Source organism: Copidosoma floridanum, unplaced genomic scaffold, assembly GCF_036245765.1.
Source record: "Copidosoma floridanum isolate Cflo_tuat_1 unplaced genomic scaffold, Cflo_Japanese_pri ptg000007l, whole genome shotgun sequence".
Taxonomy (NCBI): Eukaryota; Metazoa; Arthropoda; class Insecta; order Hymenoptera; family Encyrtidae; genus Copidosoma; species Copidosoma floridanum.
Genome location: NW_028321884.1, coordinates 16,565,595 through 16,589,403, shown reverse-complemented (window position 1 = coordinate 16,589,403; position 23,809 = coordinate 16,565,595). Strand labels below are relative to the sequence as shown.

General features: G+C 30.0%; 2 protein-coding genes across 2 annotated transcripts in view; one reads left to right on the top strand and one right to left on the bottom strand.

Moving 5' to 3' along the window:
- The window catches only part of LOC149375464 (uncharacterized), a 264,850-nt gene that overhangs the window by 231,310 nt on the left and 9,731 nt on the right, over nt 1-23,809 (top strand). The gene's annotated exons all lie outside the window — the stretch shown is intronic.
- On the bottom strand, nt 7,689-22,496 carry LOC149375465 (uncharacterized). The gene is made up of 3 exons (XM_089588975.1): nt 22,236-22,496; nt 22,089-22,148; nt 7,689-7,962 (listed from the first exon to the last, which is right to left on the bottom strand). The coding sequence occupies exons 1-3, from the start codon at nt 22,428-22,430 to the stop codon at nt 7,792-7,794; spliced, it is 426 nt and encodes a 141-aa protein (XP_089445101.1). The 5' UTR covers nt 22,431-22,496; the 3' UTR covers nt 7,689-7,791.

The following is a 23,809-nucleotide window of genomic DNA, read 5'->3' as shown; positions in this document are numbered from 1 at the left end:
TTATTTTCAGAACTCCACGTAAAATACATTATTAAAATCATTTATTTAACTATGTGAATAATATATACACATACACATATATATATATATATATATTTTCTTTATTTTTTTAGCTTAGAATGATTAAGTTATACTGTCTCGTGTTTTTTTTTGCCATTGTTCCATTTATACTGTCTTGTTCAACTAAAAGTATAGAAAATCATGTGCCTTTAATGATTGACGTACAAAAGCTGTATAAAACTACTAGTATAGGGATTGTATATAAAGGAAACGAAGGTGAGAAGCGTTAAGTCACTAATTGGAAAGGTGAATATTAAAAATTAATAATTTTCTTTTGAAACTACAGATATACATTCAGTAGTGAAAATTGTGCGAGAACTTTCACGTGAATTCATTTACTCGGTGGCCGTTGCCATCCCAGACCTTCCGGCAAAGTACCCAAAAATAAAAAATTACTCCAAAACGCTTTTCGTCGCGTTTATTAATACTGACGAGGATTTCAAGAAGTTCTCAAATTTCTCGAAAGGTAATAATTTATCACCTCACGTGTGGCTGCTTATATTGCAGCCACCTACTACTGAAGAGATTCATAGTATCTGTTTACACCCGAAAAAAAATTATCTACACTTGAATCTTGCAAGCGAAGTACTTGTCAAATGTGGTAATAGTTACGAGATTAAAGAATGGTACGCCGTCAGTCCCGCGGCTGGGATACGAGTTGAGGAGTTTCTGGAGTGGAAGAAAGGGACTGGGCTAATTGCAAAAGAAAGTCTAAATTTATTAGAGAGACGGAAAAACTTTACAGGTGCTTCGATTACAATATACACGAAGGTAAAAAATATGTTTGATTTAAATTTTGTTAAAAAAAAAAAGAAAAATAATAATAATAATAATAATAATAATAATAATAATAATAATAACAACAACTACACTTCAAAAGATAATTTATTTTATGGTATTATTCGTAGCCTTCCACTTTTCATGCTCGAATGATTGAAGACCTAAAATCAAAGACAGGAATATCTGTCACGTATAAAGATGTCTCTCATATTACTAAGGACGACGATGAAACATCAAGTGATTCTACTAAATCATTAAATGACAGTAGCATCCTTGAAGGCACATTTGTATCACAAAAAAAACTAGATAAGAGGGATATTACGATTGAACTATCAGATGAACAAGATTTGTTTGTTTATAAATTACCAGATACCATGGACATCCCATGGCATGCTTATCTTGAGGTAAACAAATTTGTATTTCTAATTGTTATAATTTTGTGCATTTACAACGCTGAAAAATACTTGATTTTAAAAAGGTTTTCAACAAGAACATCTGGTTTTACTTAATTATAGTCATAATTATTTCATCAATATTATGTTCTATAATTATAACAATGAGTAATGATAGAAGAAGTTTTATACATAAGCTATCCGATGGTTTCTTAGTTACATGGAGGATTTTTTGTCATCAGGAATTTGAAGGTAAACTGTTGAAAAGACTCTTCTCTAGAACTCTAATATTCAACTTTTTTGATGAATTGGTAATATATTACATAAGATTTTTATAATTATTAAAAACTATTTTATGTCCTACGATTAGGTTATGGTAGGGTTATTCCAATCGGGTCTGCTGTAGTAAGTTAATACTTAACTAAAGAAACGTTTAATATGTAAAAAGATAAATGGCATATTCATGATTTATTAATGCGTACGCATAAACTATTTGACAAGCAACACAATTTATGTGGCCCAGTAAATTGAAAGGACATTCGTAAATATTTAAATTCCGGAATTGTTGTAAACTATGTTAAGTATCGTTTTACTAATGTTACAACAAAAATTTTATTACGAAACGTTATTGCTTTCCTTAAAATGGTAAGAAAGGGCTACGTTGGAATTTTAGGTTTGTATGTATTTTAAAATTTTTTTATCATAACGACTTTTAAAATATAAATATGGTGGTATAAGAATGGGTAAAGAATACGTGTTTTTTGAATTCTCTCATACATCTTGTTCAAATGATGCTTTTAAACTAGAAAATAGAATTCTTCTACGAAAATCTAGTTTAAAAATAAACTGTTACAACAATAAGTGTCTACCAGCTAGATGTCCAAAAAGCTAAGAGGAAATTTGCTTACTCTAAACAGGCAAAATAAATTATTTTGCTTAAAAACTGCTTATGTAAGCCATAATGGAATAACTCTACTTATTTAGCTATTTCAGCGAACCCTATTTCCAAAACCTTAAAATCGAAATAGTTTTAAACACTGAATAATTATTAAGAATTGTAAATCGACTCCGCCTTTAATTCTAAAAAATTTTCAGATGTACGATTGAGTCCTATTTCATTAAAGGTTGCCAAGATATCGCTCTATCTGACATCATTTATCGTTATTTCGATGTATGCAGGCTGTTTCACCAGCTTTGCGACGGTGTCAATACCCACAATCCCATTCAATAATGCGACTGGTCTTCTCAAAGATGGAACTTATGAATTAATTGCTCTAAAAGGAGTTAACCTTTCAAAATATTTATTGGTAATTTTATTAACTTTAATTAATTATAAATTTTTTTAAAAATATTTAACAACTTGTTGTATAAATGTTTATTAGGACTTGAAAGATGATGTACATAAAAACTTAAGCTTGTTTGTAAGGAAAGATGGTAATTTACCAACAAATGAGACAGGTGCTTTAAGTCAGGTAAATACTTTACATATTCAAGTGTCTCATTATTATTAAAAAAAAAAACAAATGAAAAAATTATAAAGGAAATTGAAACAACAAACCAGGGGGTATTAATGGGCCATGGGACCCACGGTAAGAACGAAGTTCTTTAAACATGAGATGGGTATGGACACAATTTCTCAGGTAACAAGGGGGTCACCAGACCCACAAGAAGAACGAAGCTCTGTAAACGTTAGTACTGCATTCATGTTGTTTACTAAAATAAGAACTTAAAAAACGAATGAAAAAAAAACAAAACGATAAGTAGTATAGTACTCAAGATGGTTGAACTTCGTGAGTACTGTATTTATGCTCGACGTTCTCACGAAGTTCAGCCATCGTGAGTACTAAACTACTTGCTGTTTTTTTTTTTTTATTCGTTTTTCAAGTTTTTGTTCTAATAAACAACATAAATGCAGTACTCACGTTTACAGAGCTTCATTCTTCCTGTGGGTCTGGCGACTCCCTTGTTACCTGAGAAAGTGTGTCTATACCCATCTCATGTTTAAAGAACTTCGTTCTTACCGTGGGTCCCATGACCCAATAATACCCCCTGGTTTGTTGTTTTGATTTCCTTTATAATTTTTTCATTTGTTTTTTTTTCTTTTAATTTTTTGTTTTATTTTTTTCTTTATCTCTTGTTGTGCTCTTTTTTTTCATTTCTTGTTTTATTTTTTTTCATATCTCATTTTATTACATTTTTTTGATTTTTTTGTATTTCATTTATTTAATTTCTTTTTTTATTTTCATATTTTAACTTTTTTTTTCATCCCCTTCTTTATTTCATTTTTTTCCATTCAATTGTATTTATTCATGTCTTTTGTTATTTTAGTTTATGTTATATTTATATTTCATTTTATCAATTTAAAAAAAAGTTTTTTTTTCACTTATTTTTTTTATGATTTTATAGCCCATTTATACAACTTTTGCTTTAATTTTTATAATATTACTTAAAGACATTGTGCCATTATCAAATTATCAAATTAAGAATAAGTGCCCATAAAAACCATTAAAGTGATATGAAACTCGAAATATATTTATATAATGATTTTACATAATTTATTTATAATTGATTTAATGAATTACTTTATTTATGTAATTATGTGATAATGTAACATAATTTGTTTGTCGAATTCGAAATAAGCGCCTTTAAAAACCATTGAAACGTTCTTTAATTGATACGTTCTTCAACTCTATTCTACATGTTTATTTTTTTTTTTCTTTTTTTTTTTTTTTTAGAATTGTAAAAGACAAAAATTCAAAGTGAAGAAAAAACTATTGTGGGAAAATAGAATTCAAACTTGTTCAAAAATTAATTGCTTGGCAGTGTGAGGGGGAATGGTGGGTAAAAGTGTGCAGAAAAGTACGAGATGGTTGGCAGATATACAAATAGTGGGGAGAGGGGAAGTGTATAGAGAACAGGTGACGAGATGGACGGGGTAAGGGGGGAAAGTTAAGAGGAATAGACCCTAGGTAAACCACTTTCGTTTCAAAAAAAAAAAAATCTGTCAGTTTTAGAATTCCAGTCCCCCGAGTAACGTGACATAAATAACTTTGTTCTAAAAATCTCGCAGTGCAATACCCCTGATGCTTAGAATAATATTGTTATATTTTGCCGTACAAAACGGTTTTTTACATTTAAGAAAAATTTTATACAAATTTCCTAATTCTGTAATTCTTCACTTAAGTTATTATTATAACAGTTATAACATTAATAATAATAATAATAATAATAATAATAATAATAATAATATCAATAACTGGCAGCCCCTTGTGTCGGCTTTGAGGCTAGTTGTAGTGCTCTTTTCCAACGTCTCCTGGTATAACGTCAAAGATGTTGGTGTCTAAAGCACCTATTTTATTTGCAGATTCAGTTGTTTTGGTGATCCTAGATGGGGAAATTGGTTAGTGATACTCGTTCAGTGGAGGCTGTCCCATTGGCTCGAGTTTTTTTTTTCTTCATAGCTGTTATAGGTTTGCCCAACGCAGACCTTGGAGAGGATTAGTGATTCCTGGTTGAATGCTTAGAGTCAAGAGGATAGTATAGGATTGTCGGTCACCGGGTTTTCCAGCCTTTCGAAGAACAACTCCGCAGGTGACGTTGTGCGTCTGCTAGTGAATGGCTGACTTGGTTTAATAGTGCCTGTCTTTAGTTAATATAGTTTTTCAGTCGAAGAATCACTTCCGGAAATGGTAATAAAAATGTATTTGTTGGCAAGGTAGTTTACACTTAGGTGGATTCTAAAAAAAAACCGATGAAATTGATGGTTAAGTAGGGAAAGTAAATACTTATAATGGGCCTAAAAAGCGCCAGTGGTGAAACTTTCAGGCTATTCTTTATTATTATTTCTAATGATGAAGGTCTGGCTACGGTTTGCTTGATTCTTACCCTAGGAGTCTCGATGTACAGAGACTGTGACGGAGGGAGGTAGGGAGGACCAAAGAATATCTCGACTTGTGTCATTCCCCGGATAACCAACCGCTCATCGTTAGACGGGAAGATGTGGGTAAGCGCGTTGGGGACGCGACGTACAAGCAGGTAGCCGTTGTGGATGCCCGTGCCCCTCAGAGCTGTTTTCCCTTGCTTATATTTGTAGCCACAATTTTTCTAACTGCACCAGGTGGGATGGTGGGACTGCCACACAACTCTGAAAAGTTGGTACAGATTGTGCTCTGGCTAGATATGTCTCCTGGTATTGTGGCAGAGACGGCATCGGTTGGAATTAATTTTTTTTTTTAATTGCACTTGACGAGATTTAGGGAGAATGGATACCTAGGTCCCTTCCCCTCTAAAGAAGAGTGTCATCTGTAACCGGGATACCTAGCTGCAAGACTATCATCAGCATGCTTTGTACAGCTCGTTGAACTGCCAAAGTACAACTGCATCACCTTCGAGACGCTCCAGCGTATTATTACCACACTTATTTAATTATGTTAAAGGTAGCTTTGATTTTATGTCAACGCCACCTATCGGATTTTACTGAACTAAAGTGAAAAGTTGGCGTATTTTTGAGAAACTTTGAGCTCATTTATTGTTATTGTTATTAAATTTTTAAGGATAAAAACCATACTAAAACCATCTAGGAAGTATCATGAATCAGTGTCCAAAATTTTAGCAAAATCGGTTCAGTAGTTTTCGCGGTTAGCGATTACAACGGTTTTAACGACTTTGCTTTATATATTAGTAAGATATTAGTAAGATAACATGTATGCGTATTATTCTATACACTTGAAAACACGTAGCTAAAATACTTTTGAATCAACAAATCTTAAAAGATCTCTTAGTTTGGGGACACAAAAGTGAGAAAACCCTACTGCTAGCCATCATGACCGAACTAGCTTTTTTAAAGAAAAACTATAGCCCATTTTTTTTGCACATAGATTTTAATTTTAAATAAAAAAGTATTTGAAATGTTACGAAAATACTTCTTATGGATATCAGACATACCTATCTCTACCATATCCCCACCTGTTACGAGTATTTAAGTTTTTAAATATATCTGATAAACCTGTTTAAAACTGATGATTTATTCTATAACATGTTTGTTGATGGTATTTGTGTTAGAAAAATGTCTATTATGTTTAGAGTATAAATTATTAAAAAATTCGTTTTTAATTCCAGGTATGCAATGAGAGAGTTGTTTTCTACATGATTGGATCTATTAAGAAACCAACTTCTTACAATTCCCTATGTAGAATCTTAGTTTTTCCACTTGGTACCATACGAAAATTTGCTATTAGTTTAAAAAAAGGAGATCCACTTCTTAGATTTTTAAACCATCAGTAAGTATCTTTAAAAAAATATTTATTGTCCAAAACTTATAATAATATTTTTTTTCAGCATTCAGAAATATAGAGAAAATGGTTTACTATTCTGGGAAAAAAAGTTATATCGGCCAAAGAAAGAAATAATAAAAGGAATCACATTCACACAATTAAGTATTACTGACGTCACCCCGTTGCTAGTATTATTAATTAGTGGATGTGTCATAAGCTTTATAATATTTTTATTCGAAAAGTATCATAGGCGCTTAATATTATATTTAGTGAAAAAACCGTGCAAGAAATTGAAAAAAATTAGAAAAACTAAGAAGAATAATACTTTATACAACAATGGTAAAAAGTTTTCTGTATATTCTCAATATAGGGATGTGCAACCACGCCCTCCGTGGCCTTATACCCCGTAAGAGCAGCATTAGATGCAAGGAAAAAACGTACAAGATGCGTAAATGAACCATTAATCTGACTTATATGTTATTTATCACAAGAAAAGGAGTATAAGATTATTTTTAGAATATTTTTTGTAAAAAACGATTTAGTACACTAACTAATACTAATATCCGATTTTTTTAATTTAGAATCGTAACTCCAAACTCTATGTAAAATGCATATTATTGTTAAATTTTATAATATAATGAATCATGTGAAAAAATTGCAAGTCAGTAACTTTTTAATTTAATTTAAACAAAAAAAGCTAAGAACCCCAAAAATGTCTGGTTTTTGTACGAACATTAATTATGTTCCCATTTCTATGGCAATTAAATTTTTGGTACCACTTTAAGTACATAAAAAAATTAAAATGATTTTACTTTTTACTAGAAATAGAAACATTATATATCGTGAGATTTTTTAATTTTCATAGAATAAATAATTTATAATTTTTAATGTATAAATCACATATCCATGCATGGTAATTAAGTCAGTACTTTTGTTTGTGGTAACTTTCTTTAGATAACGGAATTACAGAAATAACATTAGATCTCACAGCAGGGAAGGGTTATAAGATCAGTAATTCATCTATATTATTTGACAAATATGTTTCTAACTTATATAATCTAATAAACAGCTAACAAAGATTTTTGACTATTATTTGTTGATTTTTTATTTTTATAAATAAGACCAGTACTATGAAGACTCCAACATATTGTGCTTATTTTTGTAGATAAGAAAAGATTTAAAATGAAAATACAAACACTTTATTCTTTTATTTTTTACATTTTTTCATTTCTTCTACTTATATACTAAATTTTTAAAAACTTGTGACATTTTTCAATTGTCTATACTTAGACATCTGCCTCGTTCCTTGAAAAAAAGCGAACATATAAGATGTCATCGGAGTGGAATCCTGCCTCAACTCTATCCAAATCACACTGATCTGGAGGGTCAAACATCAACGTGGTTTCGCCTAGTTGACTTTTCTTGGTACCCTGAACGAATATCGATTTACCTCTGACCTAAAAGATAAAAACATTGCTTTAACTGACAAGTATTAACAGGTTGATGAGAAATGTAGTAAAAAATTGTCTTTTAACTCCAGAAAAATTTGTTAAAATATCTTTGTATTATAATCAGATAACATAGAAAAATATTTTTGGGGCATAAACGTGCCAGCTTTGTTTCTTATCAAACAAATAGAAAAAATCGATCAGATTTTTTCTTCTAATCCTGCTTGTAACTTTTTTTGGGATATCGTATTGCAAAAATAGCTTGAGAGGATTTGTCAGTTATTTGATTATCTACCGAAGAGTGCTATTGTCGGACCATCTACCACCTATTTCTGGCAAAGTGATTGTGCAAACAAGTGTGAAAATGTTGTTTAAAATTCAAAGGTTTGCAACTTTATTAACATCTCTAATTTTTCAATGATTTTTATCTAACATTCAACAAGATGTCATGAAACGATTTATTACTTTAAAATTTAGCTTCTTTTAACCTTGCAGCATTACTGGATCAAAGTTTAAAAGTAAGTTCTATTAAAGATACGAAGAACTTTAATGTTGGGGAAAAAAGAACTTTTTTAATTATGACTTTAATGTTTTATATAGTTCAATTTGCAATACAAAATAATAATTACAACTCTGAAATCTTGTATTTCAGCAATTTGCAACCAATTTTACTTAATAGAGAACATTTTAGCATAATCAAAAACATAACAGTTGAAATTTAAACATATTTTTAATAATAGTTATCAGGAAATTAGTGTTTATTATGATTGCCTAAAAATTAATTCGCTGTTTAAACTCAAAAAAAATTCTACTTCTCCTACTACTACTACTGCAAAACATTTTTTGTTAATTTCATGCAAATTAATAGTTTTTATATACATTACCAATAAAAAAAAAAGTACTGAACATAAACACTGTGATGTGCTTAACATTTTTCGGACGATTATTTATCGGAATAATTGACGGAAAAGAACCTTTATTCAAGATGCTTTTCTGAACAGCGTATCTTTCTTGAGACCGTTACTTTCTGTTACCACTCTGTAGCCGCTTATTCTTGATATAATTTTAAAACGAATAACTTAGAAATGTTAGAAAGGATGCAGAGGAAAATTTATTTCCAAAAAAAAATTAAAATTGAGTGATTTTCTGTAAATACCGCACTGGTGAAAATTTTGCAAGTATAAATATGTAGCTGAATTTTTGTAAAACGCGTTGTTTTGCATATAAGACACGACCAATACACGAGACACTGAAAAAAGACACTAAAGAAAAAAGTGTTACTTGAATCGTAAATGAATTGAAAACGTAGGAATAGATCATCATCAATCAATTGGAAAGGTGCTCTGCGAGAATATGCTAGTTGCCTGTTTTTTTTTAAAAAACATTTAAAAAAAAAAAATTTTATCAAGTAAATTGATTATTCATTTGATTTATATTAACACCAAAAACATTGATGTTTAATAAATAAAAATATTTGTGAAAAATGACTTACAAACTGTAAGATAAGATGAAGTAATTGATTTTACTATGTTCGGCCTGCTCACAGTAGAGTAGGTAAGAGCCGCGGTCACAAAATAGTATGACGCTGGGGGTTCCAAATCACTTTGGTAACTGTGACTTTTTTCTAAATTTTTTTATTTTAGAATCGGTTAAAAGAAAAAAAGATAAAATTTATAAACTTAAAAATCTGTGGCATCATGTAGTGGAGAGGAAACCGGAAGTAAGTCATGAGAGGCGTGGTGAAGGGGAGAATCAAGCAAAATCCACTCCTGTTACGCTTTATATCAAGGTCAAGAAAAAATTCTTGCAAGCCAATGTAATTTAAATGAATGGAAGCACTTTTTTGGTTGACATGCATTACACATAACTCTCACATCCATCTAAGCTCAGGTGCCACGATCAAATAACCAGTAGAAAACTGGTGGAAAATTTGAATATTAAAATCAATAAATAAATAGGGAAAGCTAGCAAGAGATAGCAAGAGCAAGCGACCTATAAAAAATAGAGATAGCAACAGATAGCAAGAGCAAGCGACCTAAAAATAAACGTTCGAGAAGATTGAATGTAGGGAAGTGTGTTGGCACTCTTAGATGGCTGCGTTAATATGATTTTGCAATGCTCATGTGCACTCACTGGTAAAAAAACAAAATGGGGAATTATTTTGTTAAACGAATTCGAGTTTCACCTACACATAACACAAGACTTGATAGTTCTCGAAAATGATCAAGTTTTCTGATGTGAGAACTTCTTTAGGCGTTTCTTGGTTGAGGACCAAAACGGTAAAAACGTACGTTCACACATACATACGTACATATATATACTAGTGGGGCTTCGCTTCTCTGCGCTCTCCGCGTGCCAACCCCCTACTGTTCTAACTCAAAAGAAGAGCCCTTCAATTTTATCTGGTAGTGGGAAAAGGTTGATGCCCACAATTTTGTGAGGAAGTAAAGTTTTTAATCCACATTGTTAAGCATTAGTTACATATCAATCAGTAAATTTTCTCATCACGCAGAAGGTAGTATTGTGGTACGTTTAGAGTTTTTTTTAGAACTCTCCGTTATGTTTAAAGAAAAAAGTGATACATCATTTTTTTATTGATTAAATTTTCAACAACGAAAAGTTTTAATTACTCTAGTCACATGTAAAACCTACTTATATGAGACTATTATTAAATCTTTTTTTTCTAGGCGTACCAATATTTTGTCAATGTTTTGGACAGTAATTGCATCTGTATTACTAACAAAAGGTATGACCAGTCAAAGAACTTTCCGTTTACCTTTAGATTTAGATAATATCGATAGTGTATTTTTAGAATTTAAAAAAAAAAAAAAATTAAGGGAAGTTGATTTAAATATATGGGACGAGGCTTCCATGATTCCGAAAAAATCTCTAGAAATCGTTGATAGTACGTTAAGAGACTTGTGTAATACAAAACTCTGCTTTGGTAATAACTTATAGAATTAGGAGGAGATTTTTGACAAATCTTCCCAGTTATAAAAAATGGTAATAGAACCACGATAATAGAAGAAACTATTAAATTATCATTTTTATGGAAGTATTTCAAAATTTTAAGATTACAAAATGAAATTCGTTCTAGTGATAAAGACTTCTCAACATTGTTTTTAAGATTTGGAGAAGGGGACACAGAAACTATTAACATTCTTAAATCCTGGATAACAGATGATGTCTGTACTAAAATACTTAATATTAACAACAACTGTTTTGGTAATAATGTAATACTAACTTTACATAGTAAATATACTTTTTGCTTGAACAATAAAGTTTTAAGTAAATTAAATGGAGGGACAAAGACAAATCAGATGATAATATTTATAAAAATTTTCCCGTAAATGTTAAACAATATTCGTAAAGGCTTGCCACCTCATGAACTTCAATCAAAAATAGGTACAACGGTAATGTTAACTCGAAATTTGAGTATATCAGACGGATTATGTAACGCTACACGATTGCAAATTACTAAATTGTCTAAGTATAACACAGAAGGCAAAATAGTTACGGAAAAAAAAGTTGGTAATAAAGTTTTTCTTCCTAAAACTACATTATATATTGGAAATACTTCATTATTAATCTTTATTTTGTAAAGAAAACAATTCCCATTAGTCGTAGCATTTGCTATGACTATAAACAAGTCTCAAGGTCAAAGTTTTGATAATGTAGGATAATACTTGAAAAAACCTCTTTTTTCTCATTGTCAAGTATACGTAGCTTTATCGAGATGCAAAAATAAAAATGGACATTTTTATTCAAATCGATAGAGAAAACATTTTAGATATTAAAAATATAGTTTGAAAAAAAATTTTTGATCATGAAATTAGTGTATCTTATAATAACAATATCATTTTAATATTCCAATATGTATGGACAAAATTTATCACTGAATATGACATCCCATCAATCTATATTATGTTGTAGCAATTGTACCAATTTGACCAATTTTAACATTAATTCGAAACAGAATAGGAATAGACCTAAGTCTTTCTCGTTTGATAGGGTTTAATAAGTTGACACATAAAAGAAGTCATCTTAATGCGAAACTTTTACGGTTTGCAATAATGATAAACTAAATGTATTTAAAATATTTGTATGTATTGGTATTATTCATTCGTATATAAAATAATATAATACATACGCATAAAAAATTTACTTGTAGTTTATCAGAAATGCTAACAAAAAAAAGCTTAACGCCCCAAGATTTTTCTACTTACAAAGAAATGGAAATACAATTGATATAAATTGATTTTTCGTCGTATTGAGTTGCATAAATTTAATGGTTTTATATTATTTGTATGTATAAAGTCCATCTATTTACCTCCTGGGTGCTGTGAAAAAATTGATGAAAACAAAATATATTGTAAGAAACAAAACATGTTCTTATTGGTTAACATTCTTCACAAATAAACATTTTTACGGTACAAAAATATATATGACGTATTATTTTTATGATGTATTAAACTACATTTTTTTTAAAAGACTCTGAGTAAAACATGAATGACTTAATAATCTTAATATTTCCAATGTAAATGGTTTTATATGGTGGAACGTTGCTTGGAATGCCCCACACAGTCAACTATATAATATAACAGTTAACTTTGATATTCAATATATAATAATAATGATGATTTGCGCAATGACGCCCTATAACTCAACTATGACTTTAAATTTATCTTGACGATGAGATAAATCGTGTCGATAAGACAGTTTTGTCTTAAAGTAATTCAACATTGAAGCAGATTAAAAATAATAGACTAATCCAAATACGACACGTACACGTCTGTATACACATCAAGGTCCAAGGAATACGATAAATACGATGTCATCCACGGTCTCTAAATGAAGTGTGGCAGACGGCGGGGAGGGCGGTGGGGGTCACGAAAAAATGGGCAGGGGGCTGTGGGGAGCTTAGGAAAAAACTGCGATATGTGAAAATAAGGGAAAAAATGACCGGTTTTCACCTTATTTTATGGAGGGGCGGTGGGGGGCTGTGGGGGGTTGTGTGGAATGCCCCATCGAGATTACTATATAGTATAGGAAATATATATATATATATATATATATATATATATATATATATATATATATATTATATCTACAGTCAGCATTTAGTGTTTTGCACACTTCTATTGCCTACTCATAGTATGTTTCTGTGTGCAGTGTACACGTATATAATGTATACATGCACATTTTTATGTGTGTGTAACTAATGTACAGAATTATGGATGAAACCATGAAAGTGTACATGTATAATAACTGTTTGTATATGTACTTTCTACTATTACTGTGCAAGTGTGTACATGCTTGCCTGCGCGTATATGTATAGAATATAGTAGTTAATATTAATTCTATATTAATTTTTAATCATTACTATATTGTCTCTTTAATTAAGTACATTATTAGGTAATTTTTGCATGTATGGCAGATCGATGCAGATAGCCGGTATTGATTAAACGGGTTTTTATAATATGGTGTGATCTCCAAATGTGACGTAATACGCCATATTTTTAAAAGGAAGCAAAGTAGAACAATAATAACAAATTTCACACGTTCCTGAATGTGCAATAAATACCGTGCCACACGAAAAAAGAGGCGTTGAGTTATATCAAGACATAACCGTAAATTTCGGTGTTTTATGTTTCTCTACAAAATAGAGGTAGAAATCTTCGGGAAAAATTTTAGCATATTTGCGAATTGATTAAAAATATGTTGGACATATTTCTTGTTTTTTACCCAACAATAACCTTAAAAATCATTTTAAAAAGTTCCAAAGCCTTTTATACATGACAAAATTACAGGTAAAACATAAATATACCGCCATAAATCGTAAAAAAAACATATTAAATTTACATGTATTTATGAACCTTGTATTTTACAGTATACATGTGATTCCTAAATACATGCGCGAACTTCGTTATTACCGGGGGACTTAGAGTCTCACACGCTAGTTTTTGACACTTAAGCTAATGTAACATATATTACACAACATTAACTGTCTTCAGTGGAATAATTTGGCAAATGTAGTAGCCATCTTAACGCTAATAAAAAAAATTAACTAACATAACTCTTATAGGTATAGAGTAAGGCTATATACAGTTTTTTTGTAGTTATACTTTTATAGGCGCGTTCTGCCCTAGGGAGTAAATCAACGATTTCAGATTCGTGACCTTGAGAAAAAGTATAACAAAAGTTAATTTTGTTTGGTTCTTCCCCTTTTCCCCGCCCTTCTTGACGTACATCCAGTTCTCAGTTCTCCTATACCTTCTAATATTATCGCACCACACTGTAACACACATTTTAAATTTTGCTTATTTTTTTTTTTTTTACTGATCTCTCTAGATGAAAAAAAAAAAAAAAAAAAAAAAACCGTTTTTTAAAAGATGTAAATTCACGACCTTTCACAGACTGAGCAAGCTTCTGATCAACTCTGCTGTAAGTAGGCTCGATACTTGAAACCTGATTACTCCGTTTTTTCTCACATTTTGTAACTTCCAACAGTGTATAAAAAGATATTAATCTGAAAATTTTTTTTTATAAACCAAGGAATATTTTTTCCTCAAGGCACAACAAACTCCAGGTAAAAAATAATTGTGGCTTGAGGTTAAAATATGAAAAAGGGATAAATGAGGGTTACGGGGTTGTGTATTCCTTAAATATGTATAGTTTTATAGCGCACGGTGGCTCAGTCGGCTAGGTCGTAGATTGGCACGCGGGAGACCGTGGTTCGATTTCCGGCCATAGTACGACTTTTCCGGGCAAGTACCCCTGTGATTTCTTACATGTGCTTTTTCACCACGCAATGCTCCTCGAGGAGGGTTGAGGCGACCTTCTCGCAGCAAAAATTGCCTATTTCCCCCCTACCCCCCTTCCAGCAATGGGAGGCCTCCCATCCCTCTTTCCTTCTGTCTCCAAAGTGCTAAGTGCCTATAGCAGTGCCCTTACTAAAGGAGCCGGACGTAGAGCACTCTAATATATATGAAAAAAAAAAAAAAAAAAAATGTATAGTTTTGATAAAGCCTGAAATAAAAAAATAGAGTTGTTAATTTTTCCATAGCATAGGATCCCCAAGTTCATAATGCAAACAACATTTTTTCGCATTCTAAAAAACCAAAAGAAATTTAATTTAATTCTTGGATACTGTACAAGTTGTGAGACCTAATCTGGGCAGGCCCCTGATCTACTTTGCTGTAAGCGGGCCCGATAATTAAAACCTAACTACTTCATTTTTTCTTACAGTTCGTAATTTATTTTTGATGTAAATCCTCATTTTTTGTGTATTTATTTATTTAGTTTCATTAGACACAAAATAGACAAGTTATTTAATAAAATAAACTTTTTTTGGTACATGTTTTTTTCAAAAATTCAGAAAAAAGTATATAAATCAGCAGAACAGCTTTTATATGTATTAATAAACATTTATTTATGTATGATTAATATGTTACTTTTAAGATTAATGTATTTATTATTGTTTGTACATTTTAACATTTTCCAGAATTTTTATATAAAAAAAAAAGAACTTCCGTACTGTATAAATACAGTAATTCTTGTTTATTGCGTTTTCTTCTTTGACAAGTTTTTCTCTGTAATTGAGAACAAAAGTCAGGAAGGTGGGAGAAGCGTGAATATAGGCAACAACGCTGAAAATAATTATTTTTTATTATACTGCGCCGAAAAAAGGACCTTTCGTCCCGCTTTGCAGGACCAAAATCCGTTCTCTCGACGCAGAATTGATGAAAATTAGAATACACACCACGTTCGGAGGTTATAAAATGTCCTAGATTTCACGTTATCAACCCTTAGCTCTGTCTCGGGCGTTAACTTACATATAATCTTCGACATTTTTAACCTTCCTTAATAGGTGCGTAATATTTTATTTCTTATATAGAATGAGTTTACATACGAGCTTTTACGCATACTTGACCTCTTTTTTTTTGTTTTATTAAAAGAAAAAAAAAGAGTTATAGATCCACTTGAAAATGAATCGGATTTATTTAAAAGTAATTTTTCACACAAACAAAACTTCCGAGGTTTATACAGATTTAAAAAAAATAATTTTATAAGATTTTTTCATAAGGGTACATGTTAAATAGCAAAATTTTAAAAGTAAACATGTGAAAGATGGTATGATTGATCGATCTGCAATTTTTTTTGGGCATTTCTTATGGTATTTTGAGTATACTTTTAATACTTCAATTATATTTGTCTAAAATCCTATGTGTGATGAACATCCTAAAGAAACATTATTCACTGGCATTTACTACCTTGCTATCAAAGAAAGTGGTACTACATGATGGTTTGTCTTATTTTCTGAGTTACAGTAATATTTTAGATACTAAAAATGAATTAGGAATAAGTATGTGAGCATATATGATAAATGTGAGCGTGACGTTACAAATGTAATCAGCGTAGGCAGTAGAAAGTAGTTTCGAAATCAACGGAAGATTCGATGAAATCCTACAGTCTTGTACTGGCTAGTCTCTATATTCTTTATATTGTATTGTGCGATAATATGTTGTTTATAATGTCAACTTATTAAGTATTAAAATATTAATTATAACCATACTCAATCAACACAGGTATACTTATTTATACGATATTTGCACCACCATTGTTTACAATAAAGTTTCGTAAAAGGTATACTTATATTTATAATCATATTATCTGCCACATGATTCTACAGAAAAAAAACTTGTAACTTGAGTACCCAAGCACTCACTGTCCACTGATTTTTTTCTATACAAGTACTAAGTATATGTAGTCATACATGGAATCTTAATAAACGAGCGCGCAGTGGCTCAGTCGGCCAGGTTGTGGAATGGATCAAGGCCCGTGCGACTTTTCAGGCAAGGACCTCTGTGATTTTTCGGCACGACTGATACTCAGGAGTGCTTTATATTATTGCCAGAGCGAAAAGTGTAAGTACTTTTAAAACTTATTGTTTTTGTGTAAAAAAATGTTTTAGTTAAGAAAAAATTGCGATCGTGGACCTCAGCGTCAGGGGTGTATGTATATATTTATGGGCGTAATCAAGTTTTTTGATTAACTTATGCAGTCTTTATTGGATTAGGCTGAAATTTAACAAATAGCTTCGTCTTTTATGTCTTACGTGATGGCTTAAGATCCGTAAGATTTTCTCTTTTGAAAAAAAATGGCAGTCGTTTTGAGATGGTATTTTCAGTAAAAAAAAAATAGTTTTTTAACTATAACTTCAAAACATGATATTTTTGAGATTCAATGTAAACCACAAAACTGTAGCTATATTTTAAATACAACTTTTTTGTATTCCAAATTTTCGTCCAGGATGTAACCCAAACATTCTGTGAGCCAAAAAGTGCTTCAAAATCACAAAAACGTAGTTTTTTCTTATTTAAATTATTTGTTGTGTACTTTAAATTATGATATTGAACGAAAAAGTTGTGGATTATATTGAAATACAACTTTTTTGCGTAAAACATATTTACCTAGGATGTACCACACGAGGTAACACTTACGTTACAAGGGCCGAAAGTGCTTGTTAAATGAAGAAAAAGTCGTTTTCCCGTATCCAAATTTTTTGTTTTGCACAAGAGGTAATACATTAATCTTGATGGTTGAAGGTCTCGTCAAAATACAACTTTTTTGTATCATCACATTTAGTGATGATGTTAAATTTGGGCTATAAATCATAAAAATGCCAAAAAATTGCAGAGTTATCGTTTTCCTCCACCTAACTTACTTATATTTTTTTTTATTAACATTTCAGATTATGAAATGACCGTTAAACTCATAGATCTTAAAAAGTATAACTTTTTTGTAACGAAAACTTATATCTGTAGAATATAATTAACGCCATAAATCGCAAGGATCAATCTCTGAAGGTATACTTAATTAAATATATTAATTAATTTTTAGAAAAAATAATTAATTTTGATTGTTCAACAAATCCGTTAAGAAATTCTAAGAAATGAATTTTTTTTCAGAAAAATTATGAAATTTATAAAAAAAACTACCTTTAAAAAAAAAGTATAAAGTTATGCAAGTTTGAGGTTATTGTCTCTGAAGGTAGTCATATTCAATTATAATAAGTAATTTTTGAAAAAGAAGAATTTTGATCATACAACCAATCCCCTGAAAAATTCTAAGAAATGAATTTTTATCAGAAAAGTTATGAAATCTATAAAAAAAACTACCTTTAAAAAAAAGTATAAAGTTATGCAAGTTTGCGGTTATTGTCTCTGAAGGTGTTTATAATTAATAATAAAAAATTAATTGCAAATATAAAACGTAATTAATTATAATGTTAATTAAAAAAAATTATAACACCTATAAGGCAAGAACGAATTCTGTTTTTTCAATTTAAATGAAGAAATTTTTAATATCATCTAAGCAGGAGAAAGCAGTGACATCTAAAATTAATAGACAAATTTAAAGATAAATCAAATTAAAATATTTCAGTATACAACAAAATAACTATCACATAATTGATTTTTTATTAAAAAAACTTTCTTCACGAAAAAAACTCAAAAGATTAAAGACAGCAAAACAAATTTTTTTAAAAAATTGTATTTTTCGTTTTTAAACAAAATGATGAAATGCGAGAAATATTTTTTGCACGTATATTTTATAACTTTCTAAGACCGAAAACCATATTATTTGTATACATTCTGTATACTAATAATACAGTTTTTGGCCTTAGGAAGTAATAAAATCAACAAAAAAATTCAAGTTTTTCTTTTGTAATTAGTAGTAATTTAATTGAATATAATACAATCATAAAAAATTTATTTCCGAGATGAAAAATAATTGGTTATAATATATATTTAAAAAATTATAAATCCCATAAATTAAGAATGAATTCAGTCTTTTCAATTGCAATACAGATATTTTTAATACCATCTTTGGCTTTAGAAAGCAGTGAAATCCAAAATTAATAGACAAATTTGAAGATAAATCAAATTCAAATATTTCAGAATATAACAAAATAATTTATTTTTTAACAAAAAAAATTTCTTCACGAATAACTGAACAGATTAAAGAAAGCAAAACATTTTTTACGTACACTGTATTACCGTTTTTAAATGAAATGATGAAATGCGAGAATTTTTTTTTGCATACATACATTCCGTATACTAATAATACAGTTTTTGGTCTTGGGAAGTAATAAAATCAACAAAAAAAATTCAAGTTTTTCTTTTGTAACTAGAAGTAATTTAATTGAATATAATCAACCACTGGAATAACACGGTTATATCTAACATTACTCGTGAAGGATATTATATTGAATAATATAGTACGTATTACATAACTTGCCGGGACTGATTTTTGAGTTTTTTAATGAACAATCAATACCAAGTTTTTACGGATAACAGAATGTATAAAACAATTTTTTCGTATATTTCTAATTAGTTGATTATGAAGTCAATAGTTAATCACCAACCAAGAAAAAAATATTTTATTTAAATGTTATAATAAGTTATTTCAATTTGCTCCTCAAGCTTGCGTTTCGTTGAATGTACAAAAGAACAAATTCTTTGTAAAAAAACAAATAGAAAAGTAAAAATTTAATTTGTACCCTGGTAGACAATTGACCATTTTGTGAGCATTTACAAAACGTTTTTTCTAGCCTTTTTCCAGAATTTTATATTTTGACAAAATAGCTGTAAAATGCTGGAAAAAGGTTGGAAAAAACATTATTTAAATTTTGAAAAAATGGTCGATTTCTATCAGGGTACGCACTTTTTTTTTGTCCATTTATTTTACGAATTATTGATTGACTTATAAGCACCATTGAAATGTTATTTAAAATTTTTTTTAAAATTGTTATGATTTATCAAAAAAATTATTAATAAACGAATTTATACTAAATGCACACTTAAAGATACTTTATAAAATTAATAAACTAATTAATGATGAATTGTTATACAAAAAATTATCTATTACTGTTAATATGTAACATCTAGAACTCGAAAATCAGTCCTGGCAAGTTATGTAATACGTACTGTATTATTCAATATAATATCATTCACGAGTAATGTTAGATATAACCGTGTTATTCCAGTGGTTTATTATATTCAATAAAATCACTACTAGTTACAAAAGAAAAACTTGAATTTTTTTTGTTGATTTCATTACTTCCCAAGACCAAAAACTGTATTATAAGCATACGGAATGTATGTATGCAAAAAAAAATTTTCGCATTTCATCATTTCATTTAAAAACGGAAATACAGTGTACGTAAAAAATGTTTTGCTTTCTTTAATCTGTTCAGTTATTCGTGAAGAAATTTTTTATGTTAAAAAATATATTATTTTGTTATATTCTGAAATATCTGAATTTGATTTATCTTCAAATTTGTCTATTAATTTTGGATTTCACTGCTTTCTAATGCCAAAGATGCTATTAAAAATATCTGTATTGCAATTGAAAAAACTGAATTTATTCTTGACTTATGGGATTAATAATTTTTTAAATATATATTATAATTAATTATTTTTTATCTCGGAAATAAATTTTTTATGATTGTATTATATTCAATTAAATTACTACTTATTACAAAAGAAAAACTTGAATTTTTCTGTTGATTTCATTACTTCCTAAGACCAAAAACTGTATTATCAGTATACAGAATGTATACAAATAATATGGTTTTCGGTCTTAGAAAGTTATAAAATATACGTGCAAAGAATATTTCTCGCATTTCATCATTTTGCTTAAAAACGAAAAATACAATTTACTTAAAAATATTTTTTTTGCTGTCTTTAATCTTTTTAGTTTTTTTCGTGAAGAAAGTTTTTTTAATAAAAAATCAATTATGTGATATTTATTTTGTCATATACTAAAATATTTTAATTTGATTCATTTTAAATTTGTCTATTAATTTTAGATTTCACTACTTTCTCCTGCTAAGATGATATTAAAAATTTCTTCATTTAAATTGAAAAAACAGAATTCGTTCTTGCCTTACAGGTGTTATAATTTTTTTTAATTAATATTATAATTAATTATGTTTTACATTTGCAATTAATTTTTTATAATTGATTATAAATACCTTCAGAGACAATAATCTCAAACTTGCATAACTTTATACTTTTTTTTAAAGGTAGTTTTTTTTATATTATAATTAACGCCATAAATCGCAAGAATCGATAAAATACTAGCTTTTTCAGAATAAATACAAATAAGATCGATAATTATTGTGTTCTAAGGCTTTTTTTTCTCTCCATCATGTAGGAATATGTACATTTTTTTACCAACCCTACACAAAACAGTACCAATTTTTTATACAGTGTGGTAAAAACAGTAATATATTCCCTCGTATCAGTCAGTCGTGCCTTAAATGCAAAAATGCAGTTTTTGCATAAGCTGAGCCGCTTGTTCACATGTTTTTTTTTACCACGGAATGCTCCTTGAGGAGCGTTGAGGCAACCTTCTCGCAGCAAAAATTGCCTTACGTCTTCCTACCCCCCTCCAGTAATGAAAGGCCTCTTATCCGTTTCCTTATTCCTTTCCCAATCCCTAAATGTCCACAGTAGTAACTTCATCAAAGAACCAGTTTTGTGCTAGCTCTAGTTGGATACGCACCAGATGCGAACCCTATTTTCCCTACCGAGAGCACACCCAACCCTCAAAGTAGCCCAGGATAACAAAATTAGTTTTATATAATCTTAACAGTACCGATAAAGAGAGAATCGAATAATTAACAAAGTATTCTCAGCTATTTTTGCAATGTGATGACCCAAAAAAAATTATAAATGAAATTCGAAGAAATAAATTGGTCAATTTTAACTAATTATTAAATAATAAAAAACGCTATAACGGTTACGCCATAATATTATTTTTTTTTTTGCGTGTTTCTATCATAATAGGAAAAATTTTAACTATTTATGTCGCAGTCACACAAATTTCTTATTGAACATTTTTTGTGATTTCATTCACCTGCCTGTTAGTTTTTTGATGACATCAACTTCAGGCACATTGATCACACTCTATTATAAGAGATTCGACGGTTTAATATTTTTTCTACTCCGAAAAAAAAAAACATCCTTTGAGTCTGTTTGATTTCAATTTTATAATACTACATGCAATACAAAAAATTCTTTAAACATAAGTAAACAGAAAGACGAAAAAAAATTTTCGATACTTACAAAGACCTTAATTGTCTCCTTGTCAAATTCCGTGCAATCAAACTCCTTCCGATAAGACTCCTATTACAAAAACACAATTTTTTTAAATTTTTAAGAAAAATCTTATACAAGTTGATGTTTGTAACTGCAGTTTTCGAATGACCATACCTCGTTACTTGTAGGTAACGGGCGAGAATCTTTGCTGTGTTTTAGATCTAACTGCCTCGACTCTTCAGAAGAGTTGCTAAGAGACAAGGTTGAACGAGCCTCACGGCCAGAGTCAATATAGCCATACTCTCTACGCTCTTCTTCGACTCTGTAATGATACGCCAACCTCTCTTTTTCCACCTCATCATCGGACATTTTGCTACAACTACTACTATATAACTGCGTAGGTGCTAGATGACAAGTCTCACGAGCAACTGACGAACAACATAATGGCTTCTAGTTTGCTGCTGTACGCGTAGCGTTCATGACATCACTAACGTTTATAATTGATACCTGTTATCTTGCCTACTCAAAATTACCGTGGTTCACTTTGTTAATGACACCTGCTAGTGTGAGCTTAGGTATGTTCTTTGTTCTAGAAAAATGTCTAGTAAAACTGTCTCCTTATTTTTGCTGTTGAACAAAACTTCTTTTTTTCAAGACAAAGACTTAAACGACCTTACTAGATTTCATACCTTTAATAATTACTGTTGAAAAATCTGTTGGTAACAAACTAACATGGAATTACTTACATAGAGATCAATAGAAAAGTTATAAAAGTAATATAACAGATACTTCTTCAATGGACGTACATTAACTCGATTCTCTAAAGATAATTTTGCGAGAGTCTAGAAGGAGCTATGTCTCCTTGGTGAAAGACATCAATGTCAAAAGTGTTTGTATAGTACGTGAAAAAAAAACAAAGAAAAAAATGTAACTCCACCCTTAAGTGGAGCTTGGTAAGTGATTGCTTCGATTGAATTTATTCTCCAAGTCCACGTTCATGACAAACGATGAGTCGTTATTTATCTGGAGAATGACCCGAAGATGAAACATTTTTTTGGTCAGCGGCATTTCTCCCTCCAGCACGGTCCCCGTACACGCAGACTCCGAGGGTAAGAGTCAAGCTAACCACAAGTCAGCTTTTGATCATCAAGAATAACAATAAGGAATATCTGAAAAGTTTACCACAAATGTTTTTCAGAGCCATTATAAGTATTGACTTTATCTGTTTAACCCTGAAAATTTCCTATTTAACCATTAATCTCATCGGTTCTTTTAGAAGCCACCTAGGGTTGAACTTTCTTGCTTACAATATAGTACATCATATTACAAAAGACAAAGCTTGATGATCAGCTTGCGGGGGTAAAGTTTCTCCCCAAGGTAAAACCAAGTTAACCGCTGGAGCAGGTTATGAAGTGACGTTCTGTGTGATCCCTACCATTTTTTTAATTAGTTTGGCTGAAATTTCGTGGTTCATGAGCCATCACATAGTAGTTAGCTTAAGTATTAAGTATGGGGATAGGTTATATTTGGGGCAGAACAACATAATTTTATTAAAAATCCTTTAAATTTTAATAGTTACTATTATTTTAAAAATATTTTTGTAAATCAATAGCATTTAAATATATACAAGTTAATATAATTATTCATTGGACTCCTGGGCATTGTCTGCTGCAGAACTCATATGTTTGATTTTTATAATATTTTCCAATAGTCACTTGATTCTATATTCAGACTAAGATTAGAAATTT